The sequence below is a fragment of the Camponotus floridanus genome, unplaced genomic scaffold (genome assembly GCF_003227725.1).
Source record: "Camponotus floridanus strain SB8 unplaced genomic scaffold, Cflo_v7.5 scaffold19, whole genome shotgun sequence".
Classification (NCBI taxonomy): domain Eukaryota; kingdom Metazoa; phylum Arthropoda; class Insecta; order Hymenoptera; family Formicidae; genus Camponotus; species Camponotus floridanus.
The window spans coordinates 448462-467652 of NW_020229314.1; the positions used below are offsets into that span (position 1 = coordinate 448462).

The following is a 19191-nucleotide window of genomic DNA, read 5'->3' on the forward strand; positions in this document are numbered from 1 at the left end:
AAATTCTAGTATTACATGTCATATTACTAATAACAATTCAAAGAATAATTTGGTTTTATCTTTTCATATACTAATTTGTACCTATAATATTAAGCCCTGAATTTTTGATCCTACATGTTATATAGTATTAATAATAACATAAATCTGAATATATTGAAAAGTTATTTGCCATTGTTGCAGTTTACTATTAATTAACTTTTATCATGTGAGAATATCATTGTGTTATTTAAATTATATTTGTAATATATTATTTTTTCTTATTGAATATTATTCAAACTAAATGAAAATACTGCGCGCCGTTTGACATAATGCCGAAAATAATATATGTGATAAGTTTATATTTAAAAACCAATAATTATTCGTATTAAATTTCTTCGATTACTATCACCGATGCTAAGCCAAAGACTTAGCCTAAGTTATAAATATAAACAAATTTGATCTATAGAATGATTAAGCAAATTTTAAATTAAAGATAATCGCCATTGTATGTATGAAAATTGCAGAAAAAAAATCACTGTATTGTCAGGCCTTACATATATTGTCATTCTTGTACATATGTTACATAATAGAATCAAATACTATTCTCTAGTTATAATAATCTATAGTAAAAACAACACATTTTATCACATTAGAATATCTTCAGTATTCAAGTTAATACTGCACATGAATAATTTTATTTTGTCAATATAAAATGCGATAAAAAATGTAGTGTATAATAGATAGCATTGAAACATGCATATAATGTCATAGGATTTTCTGTTGCTAGTTTGATATCAAAGAATGAGTTGAAAAAAGCGATTGAATTAAAGAAAGAGAAGAGAAGAATATCATATATATTATTAAAGATTGTTATAAACGGTCTGAAAGAATTTCATAAAGACCTACATTCATGTTACACACAGGTACATGCTAAATTATAAATTTTATTATTTCTGATTAGTATTGTATATTAGGTCTCACATATGTAATTTGTTTCATTACTGATGAGTGATTGTCATTATGAAAACTTTTTACACTGCCATGTACCAAAACTATTTATCAAAATTCATTTATTAAGAGTAAAATATAATCCTTTACATAGCATTGCATTTTATGCAACATTTTTTAGCAATTTAATTAATTATATTATAACTTATATAACTATTCATATACACACAATTAAAATTTTGGAAATTATATATATATATATATATATATATATATATATATATATATATAATGTGTTCTGTTTCAAGGATTATGAACAAGAAATATTTGCCATATACAATCAAGTAGTTAGATAATTCATCTCTTAACGTGCGACTTTTATTCCACAAAATAAAAGCACAAGTAGATATATATACATCTATATTAATTATAATTACAAAATATGTAAATCAGAAAAAAAAACAATAATTTTATATACTTTCATATAAATAATAAGAAAGAATTTATACTGTATATAATAAATTAAAATAATAATGTGTATATAATAGGATAATAATGCAAAATGTAATTGACTTACTGTTGCAACACTATAGAATAAACGTTATGCAAAATACATACCTCTTTCGAAAAGATATATTATATTTTAATTAAAACCCTTAATTATTTATCATATCATTATTTATTATATATAATATCATTATTTAATTCGCTACACATCATGTATCTAATATTACTGACTGTGAACATGTAAAAGATTCATTTATGACACACAGAATGTACAGAATTGTGAATAATTCACGCTTGCATTACCGGATGCAAAAGATGTAGAGTTGGTCGCCGCTATTTTACTATCGGTAAATCATCGCATACGCGGAATTACGTAGACTCGCACGCTTTGTAATTATATCAAAGATGCGAAAAATTATTAAAACGTCATTATGTATCATATATGAAAGCGTAACACAAACGATAACTCAAGGTCATCTCTCTTCACGAAGCGTAAAACTCCAGATTTAAAACAGATCCGAGAGTGAGAGAGAGAGAGAGAGAGAGAGGGAAAGAGTGTCCAAAGTAATACTGAGAAAGTAATAAGGCAAGATATAATTGAAAAAGGTCTTGTTGGATAGCCTTTTTAAGTGCGATTTTTCCTGATGACTCATCTCGGGAATTTGAAGCACATATAGGACTTTCATGAATATTTCACAATACAGTTTTTTAAAAAGAGAATAAAGTTCTTGATTGTATTTGTATAACGATATATGTATTTGTATATCATATAGATAGATAAATATAAAAAAATTGTTTATATGAAAGAGAATATTACACTTAAATAGTTTTATGTCATACTTTTTTAAAACATTGACAATATAAAATATAGAATTATTTATTACAATTTTTTAATGCTATATTCAATAAAATACATATATTTATTTATTAAAAAAATTAAAAATTAATTTTATATACTTATAAATACTGCAACATATGTATAATAAAAACTAATGTGATATTAAATTCTTTTGTTAATAACAGTTTTTTGAGAGTTTTGAAAAATTGAATTTTTCTCATCAACAAATTTATGGAAAGTCGTGATTTGTTGATATAACTTGTAATTTTTATAATAAAATATTTTTTGTTACATAATATTTCCTTCAAATTAAGTATAGTTTAATTGAAATTAATAGAACGTTTTTATTTATTTTTGATTTTGGAAATCGAGTTTTTTTTTAAATGTTTGTTATCACATATTTATAATATTCGAAAATTACTATAAAAAATATATCATAGGAAGATTTTTATGTACCTTCAACATTTATAATTTAAAATTATTTTTATTGTAAGAGAAAGAGAAAGAACATACACAACAAAGTATAAATTTATACAGAAAATATATTACATATATATATATATATATATATATATATATATATTTATTACATACACACACACATATATATATATATATATATATATATTTATTTATTTATTTATTCATACGTATGTATGTATATTTCTCTAACATGCAAACATATATTCCAGCAAGTTTTATATACCTTACATATACGTGAATAGAATTTTTCGTATTTACACGCATACAATTAAATCCTAGTCTAACGTAAGACTATTGGTTGATTATTTCTCTCTGTCCGTTATAAAGAGAATGCACGAGAGAAGAGCAATTCAGTAGACCTCGTGCAGTGTTCCTCGACGATTCGCGCTATCCTCATTGATTTATCAATCACTGATGTCTTTATTTGTGTAAAAAATCTAGCAGCAACATATTAATTAATTAGTAAGTAACGATTAAATTAGTCAGATTAAATTAATGTCTGTTGAGAAAAAAATTGAAACCAATATAATTATGAAATTTTTAATAATACAATTCAATAATTTTTCATATCAATCATCACTTATTTTGATTGTCGTAAGATGTCATACAAATTATTTTAACGCTTCTTTCCGATGACATTTAAAGGAATTAATTATATTACATTAACTTTAATCTCTTTCTCTCTCTTTTTTATTTCTCTTTCTTTCAATTTTAATGTTATGATAACAATTATGATAAAAGGATTATTGAAAAATCCTTTGATTATTCGACTAGCGATATTAAGATATTTATTAATTATGATAAACTATGTATTAAGAAATGACGTGCGTCAAGTTATCAAATAAAAAGCGCATTATATGGCACTTTAAAAGATTGTCGATGCTTATTTAACATGCGAAAAAAATAATATTTCATAATACTATGTTGACAAAGCCTTACAATTTCTGGTAGATTTGTATGATAATTATACTTGACTTGAATTTTTAATTTAAATACATATTGTCAAAATAATTACATATTTTAATATAATACACAATATAATACACAATAATTAAGGTAACAGATGTATGCCTATATTGTATTACTTTGATATACACATAATACCTTGTCATTAGACGTTTCAATAGAAACATGTATATTGTTGATAAACAAGATGGAAGAAAACATTCATAACACTATTGTAAGCAAGATATAATAATATGACTATTAGTTGATTATTTCTCTGTCCGTTATAAAGAGAATGCGGTAGAAAAGAGCAATTTAGTAGCCTTCGTGTAATGTTCGACAATTTACCCTATTTTCATTGATCTATTAATCGCTTTTTATTTCTGTGCAAAAGGATCTCAATCGTACGTTAGCAGTAATAACATTGTAATATTTAAAATTATACAAAAAGTATTCTTATATTATTTTTACATTTTATACAGTATATCTTCTATCTGTTCCAAATTTTTACAACCGTAGATTTTTTTATAAGGATATAGTCATTTTTTGGCAAAATTTAAAAAATTTGAAATATATTAATACTTATTAAATTTTCAATAATAATATTTACACATATACATACACATACATCACATGTTATTTATAAATTGTCTTTTAAATTTAACAAGAAAATGTAATTTTTAATTTTGAAATCATAATTGACTTATCTTCTCAGGATATTTTTTCTAGAAGATTTAATTGGTCAACATTGTACTTTGAGAATGTGCGTATCTTTAATCTGACATCATTAATGTAATGTTATTTTCATTGAATTCAGAGTGATTTTATTTGTCAATGTCAAATATATTATAACTCATAATTAACTTTGACCGTGAAATAAATCGCAGGAGAATCCGCTAACAACTGTTGTCACGCTAGGTTGCAAATGCTTAAATATAAATCTTCATCTATTATGGCTAGCTCACATTTATTCAATGTCGGGGGTACCCAGGCAGAACTTATTTTCATGCTGACGTTGACTAATCATAAGTACGGTAGAGGCATCGAAATCTCCGCGCACGTGCTATATCTTGGTTCATCGAATTTCTTTGCAATGGTTTTATTTAACAGTCCTCGACACATGTGTATCTTTTCTCGGCTCACTAAAAATTTTTTAAATTAAAGCAAAAGTTACTTTGAATATTTTAACAAAGTAAAATAACACATGACTTTTATTTACTATCCTAATTATATCCACCAAGTATCAGTGCTATGGACTCTATAATGATGTATGCATATATAATATATAACATGTTTGATAATGCGAACATGTAATAAATACAGTAATATTGTTTGTGAAAAACTCATTTTTTAAAAAAAGGGAACAAAGGTGAAACATTATCAGTTTCTTAGAATCATGTATAAATATGATTGTAGTTATATGATAAATAAAGTTTAGACGTAAAATAGTAGAGCTCCTTTCACTCAATTTTAAATGTATAAACTTTAAGTTTCTAATACTTAAAGGGATTAAAGAATTATAAAAAAAATTATAATATTAATATCAATACATATTAAAAAAAATTATTTAAATCTCAAGTAATACAATTTCATTTTATCAGTTTTCCTAATATGTAATTTAAGACATTTGACATTTCTTTTAATAGTCTAATTATTAAAACTATTTTGAGAACGCAAAAAATTTATTTATAATTATATTTGCATAATCTACTTAATTACTGAAGATGAGATAACATAATTTAAATTTTTAGGAAAGATTTAAAATGTGGTCTTCCGTCATCGTACTCATCAGTTCACTATGTATATTAATACCATCGACGCAATCTCAAGGTATGCGCTTTTTATTACCATTTCGAGTAATATATGTGTCTACAGATTCCATTACAATCTCGTCACAACTATCGGTCAGATTTTACTTGCAAACTACTGATAATACTTTTTTAACATAATAGCAAATCGAATTTCCGCACGAAACAAATCCGGTATATCCACATGTGTCATCTTAACTCAACATATTATCTAATTTCATAAATACATGTTGCTGTCGCGTGTTACTCTCGAGTGCGTCTTCTATCTTGCGTAATTATTCTATCTGTATTCACTTAGTCTGTACTCACTATACTCACTTAATGGCTTAACAATCTTTATTATAAGAATTATATTTATGAAAGTTGAATTTTTTGAATTATATATCATATTTTAAGATAATTAAATTTAAATATGTGTTTTTATAAAGTGTTTACATTTTATATATTTTATTTTTTTATTATTTTTTTATATTTTATATATTTTTCACAAATTTGTGAAGATTAATTGATCTTTATAAATATACATATATATAAAGGCTTACAAATTTCTTACACGATAGTGTTACACAGATTACCTGGAAATTACAGTAGTAAGCATTGACGTAAAGTTGTTCGAACACGGCCAAGGCAAGATTTTTTTAAATCGAGAGAACGAGAGTTTCATGTAATATAGCATGACCATCGATGAAGGTCAACTGGAGGCCGATTTGTTGCGACATATTACATCTTCTTTTCGATGATTTGAAAAATGCTTCTGAAAAAAATAATATCGCCACAAATTAAAAGAACTTGTTTATACAATCGATCAGATTTGCAATCGAAATTAATATGATGTAAAGTATATACTTTAAGATAAATACTGAAAGTTTCAATGCGAAAGATTATTCGTATTACATTAATTAATATATATTTAGAATGAATATTTTTATAACATTTTTAAAAATTGAATAGGAGTAACTATTATGAAATATAATATAAAAAAATTAATGACCAATTATACAATCATAACGATTCTATTTTTTGTATTAATTAGTTATTCTAATCATATGTGTAGTATAATTGAATCAGCAGAGAATTTGCCGGATGTGGTCGCTATTAATTCACACGATATTGAATACCCAGTGAGGATTATTGAGAGGAAGAAGTCTTTAAGAGGACTTTTTGAAGACTTTATTAATTTCTTTTGAAAATGACATCAATAATCTTTTTGTAAGATGTCTTCAAAAAGTTCTTTATGATGTCTACTTACTAGATGTCTTTAGAGTTTGCTTACTAGCTCTAAAGACATCTATAAGTATATAAGTACATAATAAAGAGTTTTGAGAACACATATAATTTAGATTATTATTTATTAACTTGGCAGATTATCTTGAAGGAAAAATGAAGAGGAAAATACAAAAATAAAAATAGAAAAAAAGTAAAAATAAAAGGAAAGAGAAAAGAGCACACTAGGATAAGTATAAAATAATTTATTAAAAGTTGCTTTATATATTATATAAATTATAAACGAATATCCAATCTCCCGCATGCTGTAGTATGAGTTAAGGTTACATCTGGTTTATAATTTTTATAATATATAAAACAATTTTTAATAAATTATTTTATACTAATCTTAGTGTGCACTTTTCTCCTTTCTTTTATTTTTACTTCTTTTTTATTTTTATTTTTTGACATTTATAAGAAATTAAATTATAATATTCTTTCAGATGTATTTATGTGATGTCTTTTTTCTTCTAAAATCGAGAATTTATTAGAGAACTTATTGACATCATTATGTTATCTTCCACATGACATTTGTCGAATGTCCATTTCTTAAACCTGAATACACCTTAAGAACTCTTTTTGGTAATTTATTGCTCACTGGATAATTATGAAGAAAAAATTCTTACGATTTATTACGATAAACTATTTTAATTCGTGTTGTAAATAATGATAAAACTGCAATAAATAAGATACAATTGATAAAAAAAATTTAGTTATGCAATATACTCTCTTAATACAATATATTATAGAAACGTTTCGAAATTTATAAAGAAAATTAATTTATAAATAAAATCTCTGTATAAATAATATCTTACTATAAAACAAGAAAATATATAAATTTTAACTTTTTACTTATGCGGCACAAATATCTAATAGTGAACAGCTGACCGCATCTATCTAGAATTGATTATCCGCTTGTTTCATAAATTTATTCTATTGTATAATGTAAATCATTACTTACCGGAATATTTTAAATTTATGGGCAGATTTTAAAAGATGGTATTTAGCGATGTAACATTAACAACATTAGCAAACATTACTAACTTTTTTCACAGAAAATATATTTACATACTGTAGCTAGTAGAATTTAAATAATTCAGAAGAATCAGAATTGTACATACATAAATGTACGTTATCGTAATGAAATGCATTTTATTGCGCAATAAACTATTATGCATAATAGCGATAAAGTTATACATTTTTTTCATGCTAACATTTATATTTTTATAATTATTACTCTATAATTTCTATAATTATTCTTGATTAATCAGAGATTTCGAATCGAAAGATAAATATATAATTACAAAAATGTTTAACAATATTAATTGCAATATAAGCTTCTTTCTTGAATATTCTTTATTTTAATAAAATTTATATGTGAAAAACGTCACGCGTGATAGCAAATATCAAATTTGTCGACCAAATATATAAAAGAACTGATAATTAATAACTGTAATATAACAAAGTGCTTACGAGATACTATAATTAATCTACTTTTCATACAAATATTTTACAATATATGTAAAAAATATATATATCATATATCTAAAAGTGATATTATATCAACGTATAAGAAGTTATTTTCAAGACATATATAATTTTATTTACAGTTTTATCGTGTAAAATATAGAAAATATTTGAAGAAATATAAATTTACATGTAAAAATTTACATAAAAAAATAGTAGAATGGACACATATACATTAAAATATATAGCACATAAAATGAGAAATAGAATTCTCTCTTAAGTCTTTTGTCGCGAATTATAAATCATCTAAAGCAGATTTTATAAAAATATAAGTTTTAGAATACTTTAGGATATTATACTGAGATGTACATTAATAGAAAACATATTGAAGGAACTAACTAAATATAACTAAATAAATATAATATTATAAAATTTGTTAAATTTAAATTTTTATGTTGCAGGTCAATGCCAAAACCCACAAGGGCGACCTGGTATATGCATTAATATAAAAAATTGTGCACCGTTGCTCAATCTTCTGCAAACAAATTCTCAAAATCCAGAAATAGCAAATTTTCTCCGTTCTTCCCTTTGTGGATTTGAAGGTAGAGATCCTCAAGTTTGCTGTCCTACCGACATCAATGGCGGAAATACAGGTGGTACAGAAAACACAGGCAACAATTTCGAAGGCGAGCAAGGTCGTGGCGAGATCACGAATACTGTGTATGGTCCTTTGTATCCACCTGATTGTGGATTTAGTAATATATCGCTACGTAGAGTCGTTGGTGGTTCGCCAGCTGCGTTAGGTACAAATAATTTTTATGTTAGAGGATAATTTTTATCTATGATGTATGACTGTTTTATTATATTTTTTATTACTTGTCACATATCATCAACAATCATTTTTTTAAACTATAATATGTTTCTAAGAAAAATTAAAAAGTGTCAAATTTAAAATCCGTCTTCTTTTTCTTTAAATTGGTTAAATTTTTTTAGGAGATTTTGATTAAATTTTATAGGAGATTTTTTTTAATCAATTTTTTCTTCCCGAACACATTAAAGACTTTTCTTTTTGTTAGAAATGATTGAAAAGTTGTTTTTTCACATATAATGGAAATAAATAGTTTGGTCTGAATTTAGTTTTACATAGTCTTTGTTTCGACAGATTCTTAAAATCCAATGCTTAATTAATATGATATTGACATTAGTTACAACATAAAAATTATAAGAGTGACTTAGATCAGTGTCATTGTCGGCGTTATTAATGAATCTATGACACTAATAGTAATAACTGATCCATTTTGTAGGTTCTTGGCCTTGGCTCACCGCTCTCGGATTCAGAAATCCGAGAGATTCAAATGTTCCGAGATGGCTTTGCGGTGGCGCTTTAATTTCTACTCGTCATGTGCTTACTGCTGCGCATTGCGTACATGGACGAGACGATTTGTATAAAGTACGTATTGGTGACTTGGACCTCAATAGCGATTCCGATGGAGCGACTCCCTTCGAGGATTTTATCGAATGGAAAGCAGTACATCCCGGCTACAATCCCACAAGCCACACGAACGATGTGGCTGTTTTAAAAACGACTCGAGAAGTACCATTTTCATGTAAGTTTTCCTATTTTGCTAATATTTATTTTATTTCAATCGCTATTATTTTCACGAAAGATCGAGAAACCACGTAAAATTTAATATTAAAAAATGTTCATTGATATGAAATGTGAGCTGAAGAGATCTAAAAAATGAATTAACTAAAAACTCAATTAAGACTATAATCGATTCTTCAGGAAATATTTCTGTATTGTATCATATCAAATTATTTTTTTCAATTCTGTCAATTTAATTTCTCAAAAATATTTTCTGCATTTTGTCCTTTTGTAATTCGCAACTTATCGTAATTCTGACGATAGATATATTTATTGTTTTGCGCCGAAAAGATTTACAAACAAATATCAAAATTACGTAAAAATTTTAATTTTTTCTTTTCACTCCTAAGTCAAATTTATGATCAAACAAAAATGTCAGATCTGAACATTTTTTCTATAATTTATATTCTATAATTTAAAATACATACGTATTTGATTTATAAAATTAAAATCTGCCAAATTAACTATTATCATCATATAATTTTCAAAATTAGAAATTTTAGATTAGATTTAGCTTTTAGAATTGTTTAATTTGCTTTCTTCTTCACTACGCTTTATAAATTGATATCAGTTTTATAAACTTTCAGCAATACTTCATCCTATCTGTCTGCCAGTGGATGATTTTACTAGAAATAGAAACGTGGAGAATACGTATCCTTTCATTGCTGGATGGGGATCTGTTTATTTTCGTAAGTATTGAATAAAATAAACTACATACACACACACACACACACACACACACACACACACACACACATATATATATATATAGATATATTATTTGTTAAATGTAATTTGATGAATTCCTTTAATTTCTAATTGTAATCTGAGAAATATGTATGTGTATGTGTATAAAAATCTAAAAAGAAATATGTATATGTATATAAAAATTTAATAAATATATAATAACAGTAATAATTTAATACTATAAATAAGAATATTATTAATAATAACAGTAATAATTAATACTATAAATAATAGTAATAATCTAATACTAAAAGCCTTTTTTGTTATATTATAATTATTTTCTATATTTTTAATAAGATATTATAATTTATTTTAATTTTGCATTGTTTATATTTTTAGGTGGACCTACAAGCAGTCGACTTTTACAAACACAACTTCCTGTACGTCCACAACAAGAATGCGTAAGAGCTTTTCAAAATTTTAAAGGGAATGTAATAGATGATCGCGTTTTATGTGCCGGATTTGCTCAAGGTGGAAAAGATTCTTGTCAGGTGAGAAATGATTATAGAATTATATTAATAAGACATTAATAAAAAATATTTATATTTCTTATGAATGACTTAATTAATAAAAAAGTTAATTAATAAATCGAATTATGCGTATATAGATTGTACATTTTAAATGTACTAACAATTGAAATAGTAATTCCGAATTTAGATCAATTTTCATTCTTTTCATCATTTCTTAATATCATTATTGATATCTTACTTTATTATCATTATTTAAGTTTATTTTCTATCCAACTAATAATTTCCTAAGCATAATTTTGTCTACGTCGAAAAAATTTATTATTTTTTTTTATTTTTACATATAATGACTTGTCTTAATATGACATAAGTGTAAAAATTAATTATAATGCAGCCATTTTAAAAGAAACTAAAACTTAAAAAAAGAAATTTTTATTAATTTGTTAAATAAATATTTTTTTCATTAATTATTTATCTGTTGCTTATATGAAATGATTTTTCAGGGTGACAGTGGTGGACCATTGATGTCTCCTAATCCTCGAGACAATAAATTTTATTATGTTATCGGAGTAGTATCATATGGTTTTAGATGCGCAGAACCAGGTTTTCCAGGAGTATATACAAAGGTTACGGCTTTCCTCGATTTTATTACAAGCCAATTAGTGTAAATAGCTTTTTTATACAAACATAGAAATTTTCCATCTATATTTTTTTTCTTAGGTTCTGTAAAACGAATGTTATATGATTAAAATGTATATTATTATAATTGTTTCTCATCTGGACAAATAAATATAAGTAATATAAACAAAAGTTACAATTTTATTTTTAGATATCATAAACAAATTTTAAATATTTCTAAATATTAAGTATTATTATATATTATAAATAAATCATACTTAGATAAATAAATAATTATTTCATTATAATTGTAATGAGAATGTTGTTTGTAAAATTTTATGCTGATTTTATGAAGCAATCTTTTAGTTTAATTTTATTATACGACATTTTATAATTATTTTAAGAAAGTATAATATTATACAAATATATATATATATAAAAATTTTGTTTGTTGTGTTTTGTTTAAGAATCTTATATATACATATATGTATGTATATATACATATATGTATGTATTATACATATATGTATGTATTATATCTATATACATATATATATGTATTTGACATACGTCAAGGTCATAATCCTAAGTAACCTCTAAAAAGTTTTAGTTGTGGCGATCATTGTTTATTAAGAAGTTATTAACAATTTAATTCTGTAGTAAAAACATAGTAAAAACATGCATTAAAAGGTTTTAATCCGCGTTCGTTGTTTATTAAAAAGTTATAGATAAAAAAAGTTTTATTAATATCACAAATGTATGTGTACACACACACACACACACAGACACGCGCGCGCGCGGAGGATGCGGAAGGGGGCTTTCGGCCCTCCTCCCGCAACCACACCGCCGGTGGGGGCCGCATTGCGAAGAGTTCAATCAGCATATATATCCATTGCGCTTCTTTCCAATGATATCTAACAGAATTAATTATATTAACTTTAATCTCTTTCTCTCTCTTTTTTGTCTCTCATTCTTTCTTTCAGTTTTAATGTTTTATGATAACAGTTATGATAAACTATATATTAAATTAAGAGATGACATGTGTATCAAGTTATCAAATAAAAAGCGCATTATATTGCATTTTAGAAGATTGTTGATGCTTATTTAACATCCGAAAAATAATATTCCATAACATTATCTTGACAAAGCCAACTTCTAATCGATTTGTATGATAATTATACTTGACTTGAATTTTTAATTTAAACACATATTGTCACAATAATTACATATCTTAATATAATACACAGTAATTAAGGTAACAGATGTATGTCTGCATTGTATTACTTCGATATACGTAATATCTTGTCATTAGACGCTTCAATAGAAACATGTATATAGTTGATAAACAAGATGGAAGAAAACATTCGTAACACTATTGGAAGCAGAATATAATAATATGACTATTAGTTGACTATTTGTTCTCTGTCCGTTATAAAGAGAATGCGGCAGAAAAGAGCAATTTAGTAGCCATCATGTAATGTTCATCGACAATTCGCCCTGTTTTCATTGATCTATTATTCGCTAGTGTTTTTATTTCTGTGCAAAAGGATCTCAATCGTATGTTAGCAATAATATCATTGTAATATTTAATATTATACAAAAAGTATTCTTATATTATTTTTACATTTTATACAGTACATCTTCTATCTGTTTCAAATTTTTACAACCGTATTTTTTTATAAGGATATAGTCATTTTTTGACAAAATTTAAAAAATTTGGAATATATTAATACTTATTAAACTTTCAATAATAATATTTACACATATACATACACATACATCACATGTTATAAATTGCCTTTTAAATTTAACAAGAAAATGTAATTTTTAATTTTGAAATCATAATTGATTTATCTTCTCAGAATACTTTTTCTAAAAGATTTAATAGATCAACAACGTACTTTTACGCTTAATGTGCGTATCTTTAATCTGACATCATTAGAGTAATGCTATTTTCATTGAATTCAGAGTGATTTTATTTGTCAATGTCAAATATATTATAACTCATAATTAATTTTGACCGTGAAATAAATCGCAGGAGAATCCGCTAACAACTGTTGTCACGCTAGGTTGCAAATGCTTAAATATAAATCTTCATCTATTATGGCTAGCTCACATTTATTCAATGTCGGGGGTACCCAGGCAGAACTTATTTTCATGTTGACGTTGACTAATCATAAGTACGGTAGAGGCATCGAAATCTCCGTGCACGTGCTGTATCTTGGGTCATCGAATTTCTTTGCAATGGTTTTATTTAACAGTCCTCGACACATGTGTATCTTTTCTCGGCTCATTAAAAATTTTTTAAATTAAAGCAAAAGTTACTTTGAATATTTTAACAAAGTAAAATAACACATGACTTTTATTTACTATCCTAATTATATCCACCAAGTATCAGTGCTATGGACTCTATAATGATGTATGCATATATAATATATAACATGTTTGATAATGCGAACATGTAATAAATACAGTAATATTGTTTGTGAAAAACTCATTTTTTAAAAAAAGGGAACAAAGGAAACAATATCAGTTTCTTAGCATCACGTATAAATATGACTGTAGTTATATGATAAATGAAGTTTAGATGTAAAATAGTAGAGCCCCTTTTACTCAATTTTAAATGAATAAACTTTAAGTTTAATTAAAGTTTCTAATACTTAAAGAGATTAAAGAATTATAAAAAAAGTTATAATATTAATATCAATACATATTAAAAAAAAATTATTTAAATCTCAAGTAATACAATCCCATTTTATCAATTTTCCTAATATGTAATTTAAGACATTTGACATTTCTTTTAACAGTCTAATTATTAAATCTATTTTGAGAACGCAAAAAATTTATTTATAATTATATTTGCATAATCTACTTAATTACTGAAGATGAGATAACATAATTTAAATTTTTAGGAAAGATTTAAAATGTGGTCTTCCGTCGTACTCATCAGTTCACTATGTATATTAATATCACCGACGCAATCTCAAGGTATGCGCTTTTTATTACCATTTTGAGTAATATATGTGTCTACAGATTCCATTACAATCTCGTCACAACTATCGGTCAGATTTTACTTCCGAACTACTGATAGTGCTTTCTTAATATAATAGCGAATCGAATTTCGTATGAAACAAATCCGGTATGTCCACATGTGTCATTTTAACTCAACATATTATCTAATTTCATAAATACACGTTGCTCCCGCGTGTTACTCTCGAGTGCGTCATCTTGCGTAATTATTCTATCTGTACTCACTTAGTCTGTACTCACTATACTCACTTAATAGCTTAACAATCTTTATTATAAGAATTATATTTATGAAAGTTGAATTTTTTGAATTATATTTTAAGATAATTAAATTTAAATATGTGTTTTTATAAATTGTTTACATTTTATATATTTTATATTTTTTATTATTTTTTTATATTTTATATATTTTTCACAAATTTGTGAAGATTAATTGATCTTTATAAATATACATATATATATAAAGGCTTACAAATTTTTTACACTATAGTGTTACACAGATTACCGGGAAATTACAGTAGTAAGCATTGACGTAAAATTGTTCGAACAGGGCCAAGGCAAGATTTTTTTAAATTGAGAGAACGAGAGTTTCATGTAATATCATGAAAGCCTGATCATCGATGAAAGTCGACTGGACACCGATTTATACTGACATATTACATCTTCTTTTCGATGATTTGAAAAATGCTTCTGAAAAAAATAATATCGCCACAAATTAAAAGAATCGTGATTATACAATCGATCAGATTTAACTAAATAAATATAATATTATAAAGTTTGTTAAATTTAAATTTTTATGTTGCAGGTCAATGCCAAAACCCACAAGGGCGACCTGGTATATGCATTAATATAAAAAAATGTACACTGTTGCTCAATCTTCTGCAAACAAATTCTCAAAATCCAGAAGTAGCAAAATTTCTCCGTTCTTCCCTTTGTGGATTTGAAGGTAGAGATCCTCAAGTTTGCTGTCCTACCGACAATGGCGGAAATACAGGTGGTACAGAAAACGAAGGCGAGCAAGGTCGTGGCGAGATCACGAATACTGTGTATGGTCCTTTGTATCCACCTGATTGTGGATTTAGTGATGTACCGCTACGTAGAGTCGTTGGTGGCTCGCCAGCTTCGTTAGGTACGAATAATTTTGGTTAGAGAATAATTTTTATCTATGATATATGACTGTTTTATTATATTTTGTATTACTTGTCACATATCATCAACAATCATTTTTTTAAACTATAATGTGTTTCTAAGAAAAATTAAAAAGTGTCAATTTTAAAATCCGTCTTTTTTTTAAATAAAGTAAATTTCAAGTAAATTTTATAGGAGATTTTTTTAATCAACTTTTTCTTCACCAACACATTGAAAATTTTTCTTTTTGTTAGAAACAATTAAATTGTTGCTTTTTTACATGTCAATGGAAATAAATAGTTTGGTCTGAATTTAATTTTACATAGTCTTTGTTTCGGCAGACTCTTAAAACGCTTAATTAATATGATATTGATATCAGTTAAAAAATAAAAATTATAAAAGTGACTTACATCAGTGTCATTGTCAGCGTTATTAATGAATCTATGATATTAATAGTAATAACTGATCCATTTTGTAGGTTCTTGGCCTTGGCTCACCGTTCTCGGATTCAGAAATCCGAGAAATCCAAATGTTCCGAGATGGCTTTGCGGTGGCGCTTTAATTTCTACTCGTCATGTGCTTACTGCCGCGCATTGCGTACGAGACGATTTGTATAAAGTACGTATTGGTGACTTGGATCTCAATAGCGATTCCGATGGAGCGACTCCCTTCGAGGATTTTATCGAATGGAAAGCAGTACATCCCGGCTACAATCCCACAAGCCACACGAACGATGTGGCTGTTTTGAAAACGACTCGAGAAGTACCATTTTCACGTAAGCTTTCCTATTTTGCTAATGTTTTTTTTTATTTCACTCACTATTATTTTCACGAAAGATCGAGAAACCACGTGAAATTTAATATTAAAAAATTTTCATTGATATGAAATGTGTGAGGAGATCTAAAATATGAGAAAACTCAATTAAGACTATAATCGATTCTTTAAGAAGTATTTCTGTATTGTATTATATCAAATAATTTTTTCAATTCTGTCAATTTAATTTCTCAAAAATATTTTCCGCATTTTGTTCTTTTGTGATTCGCAACTTATCATAATTCTGACGATAGATATATTTATTGTTTTGCGCCGAAAAGACTTACAAACAAATATCAAAATTACGTAAAAATTTTAATTTTTTCTTTTCACTCCTAAGTCAAAATTATGATGAAAGAAAAATGTCAGATCTGAACATTTTTTCTATAAATTATATTCTATAATTTAAAATAGATACGTATTTGATTTACAAAATCAATAAAATCTGCAAAATCTGCCAAATTAAATATTATCATCATATAATTTTCAAAATAAGAAATTTTAGATTAGATTTAGCTTTTAGAATTGTTTAATTTCCTTTCTTCTTCACTACGCTTTATAAATTGATATCAGTTTTATAAACTTTCAGCAACGCTTCATCCTATCTGTCTGCCAGTGGATGATTTTAATAGAAATAGAAACGTGGAAAATACGTATCCTTTCATTGCTGGATGGGGATCTGTTTATTACCGTAAGTATTGAATAAAATAAACTACACACACACACACACACACACACACACACACACACACACACACACATATATATAAATAGATATATTATTTGCTAAATGTAATTTGATGAATTTCTTTAATTTCTAATTGTAATCTGAGAAATATGTATGTGTATGTATATAAAAATCTAAAAAGAAATATGTATATGTATATAAAAATCTAATAAATATATAATAACAGTAATAATTTAATACTATAAATAATACTATAAATAATAGTAATAATATAATACTAAAAGCCTTTTTTATTATATTATAATTTTTTTCTATATTTTTATTAAGATATTATAATTTATTTTAATTATGTATTGTTTATATTTTTAGGTGGGCCTACAAGCAGTCGACTTTTACAAACACAACTTCCTGTTCGTCCACAACAAGAATGCGTAAGAGCTTTTCAAAATTTTAAAGAGACTGTAATAGATGATCGCGTTTTATGTGCCGGCTTTGCTCAAGGTGGAAAAGACTCTTGTCAGGTAAGAAATGATTATAGAATTATATTAATAAAAAATTAATAAAAAATATTTATATTTCTTATAAATGGCTTAATTAATAAAAGAGTTAATTAATAAATCGAATTATGCGTTTATAGATTGTACATTTTAAATGTATTAACAATATATATTGAAATAGTAATTCCGAATTTAGATCGATTTTCGTTCCTTTCATCATTTCTTAATATCATTATTGATATCTTACTTTATTATTATTATTTAAGTTTATTTCCTATCCAACTAATAATTTCCTAAGCATAATTTTGTCAACGTCTAAAAAATTTATTATTTTCTTTTATTTTTACGTATAATGACTTGTCTTCATATGACATAAGTGAAAAATTAATTATAATGCAGCCATTTTAAAAGAAACTATAACTTAAAAAAAGATATCTTTATTAATTAGTTAAATAAATATTTTTTTATTAATTATTTATCTGTTGCTTATATGAAATGATTTTTCAGGGTGACAGTGGTGGACCATTGATGTCTCCTAATCCTCGAGACAATAAATTTTATTATATTATTGGTATAATATCATATGGTTTTAGATGCGCAGAACCAGGTTTTCCAGGAGTATATACAAAGGTTACGTCTTTCCTCGATTTTATTACAAGCCAATTAGTGTAAATAGCTTTTTTATACAAACATAGAAATTTTCCATCTATATTTTTTTTCTTAGGTTCTGGAAAACGAATATTATAATATATAATTAGAATGTATATTATTATAATTGTTTCTCATCTGAACAAATAAATATAATAAACAAAAATTACGATTTTATTTTTAAATTTCATAAACAAATTTTAAATATTTCTAAATATCAAGTATTATTAAATATCATAGATAAATCATATTTGAAATGAAAATTATGAAAATTATATTGTAAAATTTTATGCTAATTTTATGACGCAATCTTTTAGTTTAATTCTATCATACAACATTTTATAATTATTTGATGAAAGTATAATATTATAATTATATATATAGAAATGTTTTGTTTGTTGTGTTTTGTTTAAGAATTTTATATATACATATGTATGTATATGTATATATGTATAATTATATCTAATTTGATTAAACAATACAAATAATTTATTATTTATATTTTTATCTTCTTTGTTATTTATCTTTCTGTTATTTATTACTTCTATTAGCATTATACTTTATGTTTATTTCGATTGATTATATTATATATACATATGTTTTAACGAATATGTATCTATACATCTCATAAGCATACATTTTATGAAAATCAATGATTAGTCATACGCTTCACTT

At 25.4% G+C, this 19191-nt stretch overlaps 2 protein-coding genes across 2 annotated transcripts; both read left to right on the top strand.

Moving 5' to 3' along the window:
• Positions 1-3090: 3090 nt before the first annotated feature.
• On the top strand, positions 3091-11819 carry LOC105256152 (venom protease-like). The gene is made up of 7 exons (XM_025407816.1): positions 3091-3217; positions 5452-5530; positions 8700-9041; positions 9543-9845; positions 10471-10572; positions 10970-11121; positions 11601-11819. The coding sequence occupies exons 2-7, from the start codon at positions 5464-5466 to the stop codon at positions 11763-11765; spliced, it is 1131 nt and encodes a 376-aa protein (XP_025263601.1). The 5' UTR covers positions 3091-3217; positions 5452-5463; the 3' UTR covers positions 11766-11819.
• Positions 11820-13161: 1342 nt separating this feature from the next.
• LOC105256151 (venom protease-like) lies at positions 13162-18594 on the top strand. The gene is made up of 7 exons (XM_025407817.1): positions 13162-13272; positions 14628-14703; positions 15548-15871; positions 16349-16645; positions 17273-17374; positions 17741-17892; positions 18376-18594. Exons 2-7 carry the CDS (start codon positions 14640-14642, stop codon positions 18538-18540), a joined length of 1104 nt encoding a protein of 367 aa, XP_025263602.1. The 5' UTR covers positions 13162-13272; positions 14628-14639; the 3' UTR covers positions 18541-18594.
• The last annotated feature ends 597 nt before the right edge of the window (positions 18595-19191 follow it).

What these genes read in the sequence shown, in the direction of transcription:
- LOC105256151 (XM_025407817.1), top strand. Translation starts at nt 14,640, where the DNA reads ATGTGGTCTTCCGTCGTACTCATCAGTTCACTATGTATATTAATATCA. An exon ending in TGGCTCGCCAGCTTCGTTAG is followed by an intron (nt 15,872 to 16,348) that starts GTACGAATAATT and finishes TCCATTTTGTAG; the next exon opens with GTTCTTGGCCTTGGCTCACC. An exon ending in TCGAGAAGTACCATTTTCAC is followed by an intron (nt 16,646 to 17,272) that starts GTAAGCTTTCCT and finishes ATAAACTTTCAG; the next exon opens with CAACGCTTCATCCTATCTGT.
- LOC105256152 (XM_025407816.1), top strand. Translation starts at nt 5,464, where the DNA reads ATGTGGTCTTCCGTCATCGTACTCATCAGTTCACTATGTATATTAATA. An exon ending in TCGAGAAGTACCATTTTCAT is followed by an intron (nt 9,846 to 10,470) that starts GTAAGTTTTCCT and finishes ATAAACTTTCAG; the next exon opens with CAATACTTCATCCTATCTGT. An exon ending in ATGGGGATCTGTTTATTTTC is followed by an intron (nt 10,573 to 10,969) that starts GTAAGTATTGAA and finishes TTATATTTTTAG; the next exon opens with GTGGACCTACAAGCAGTCGA.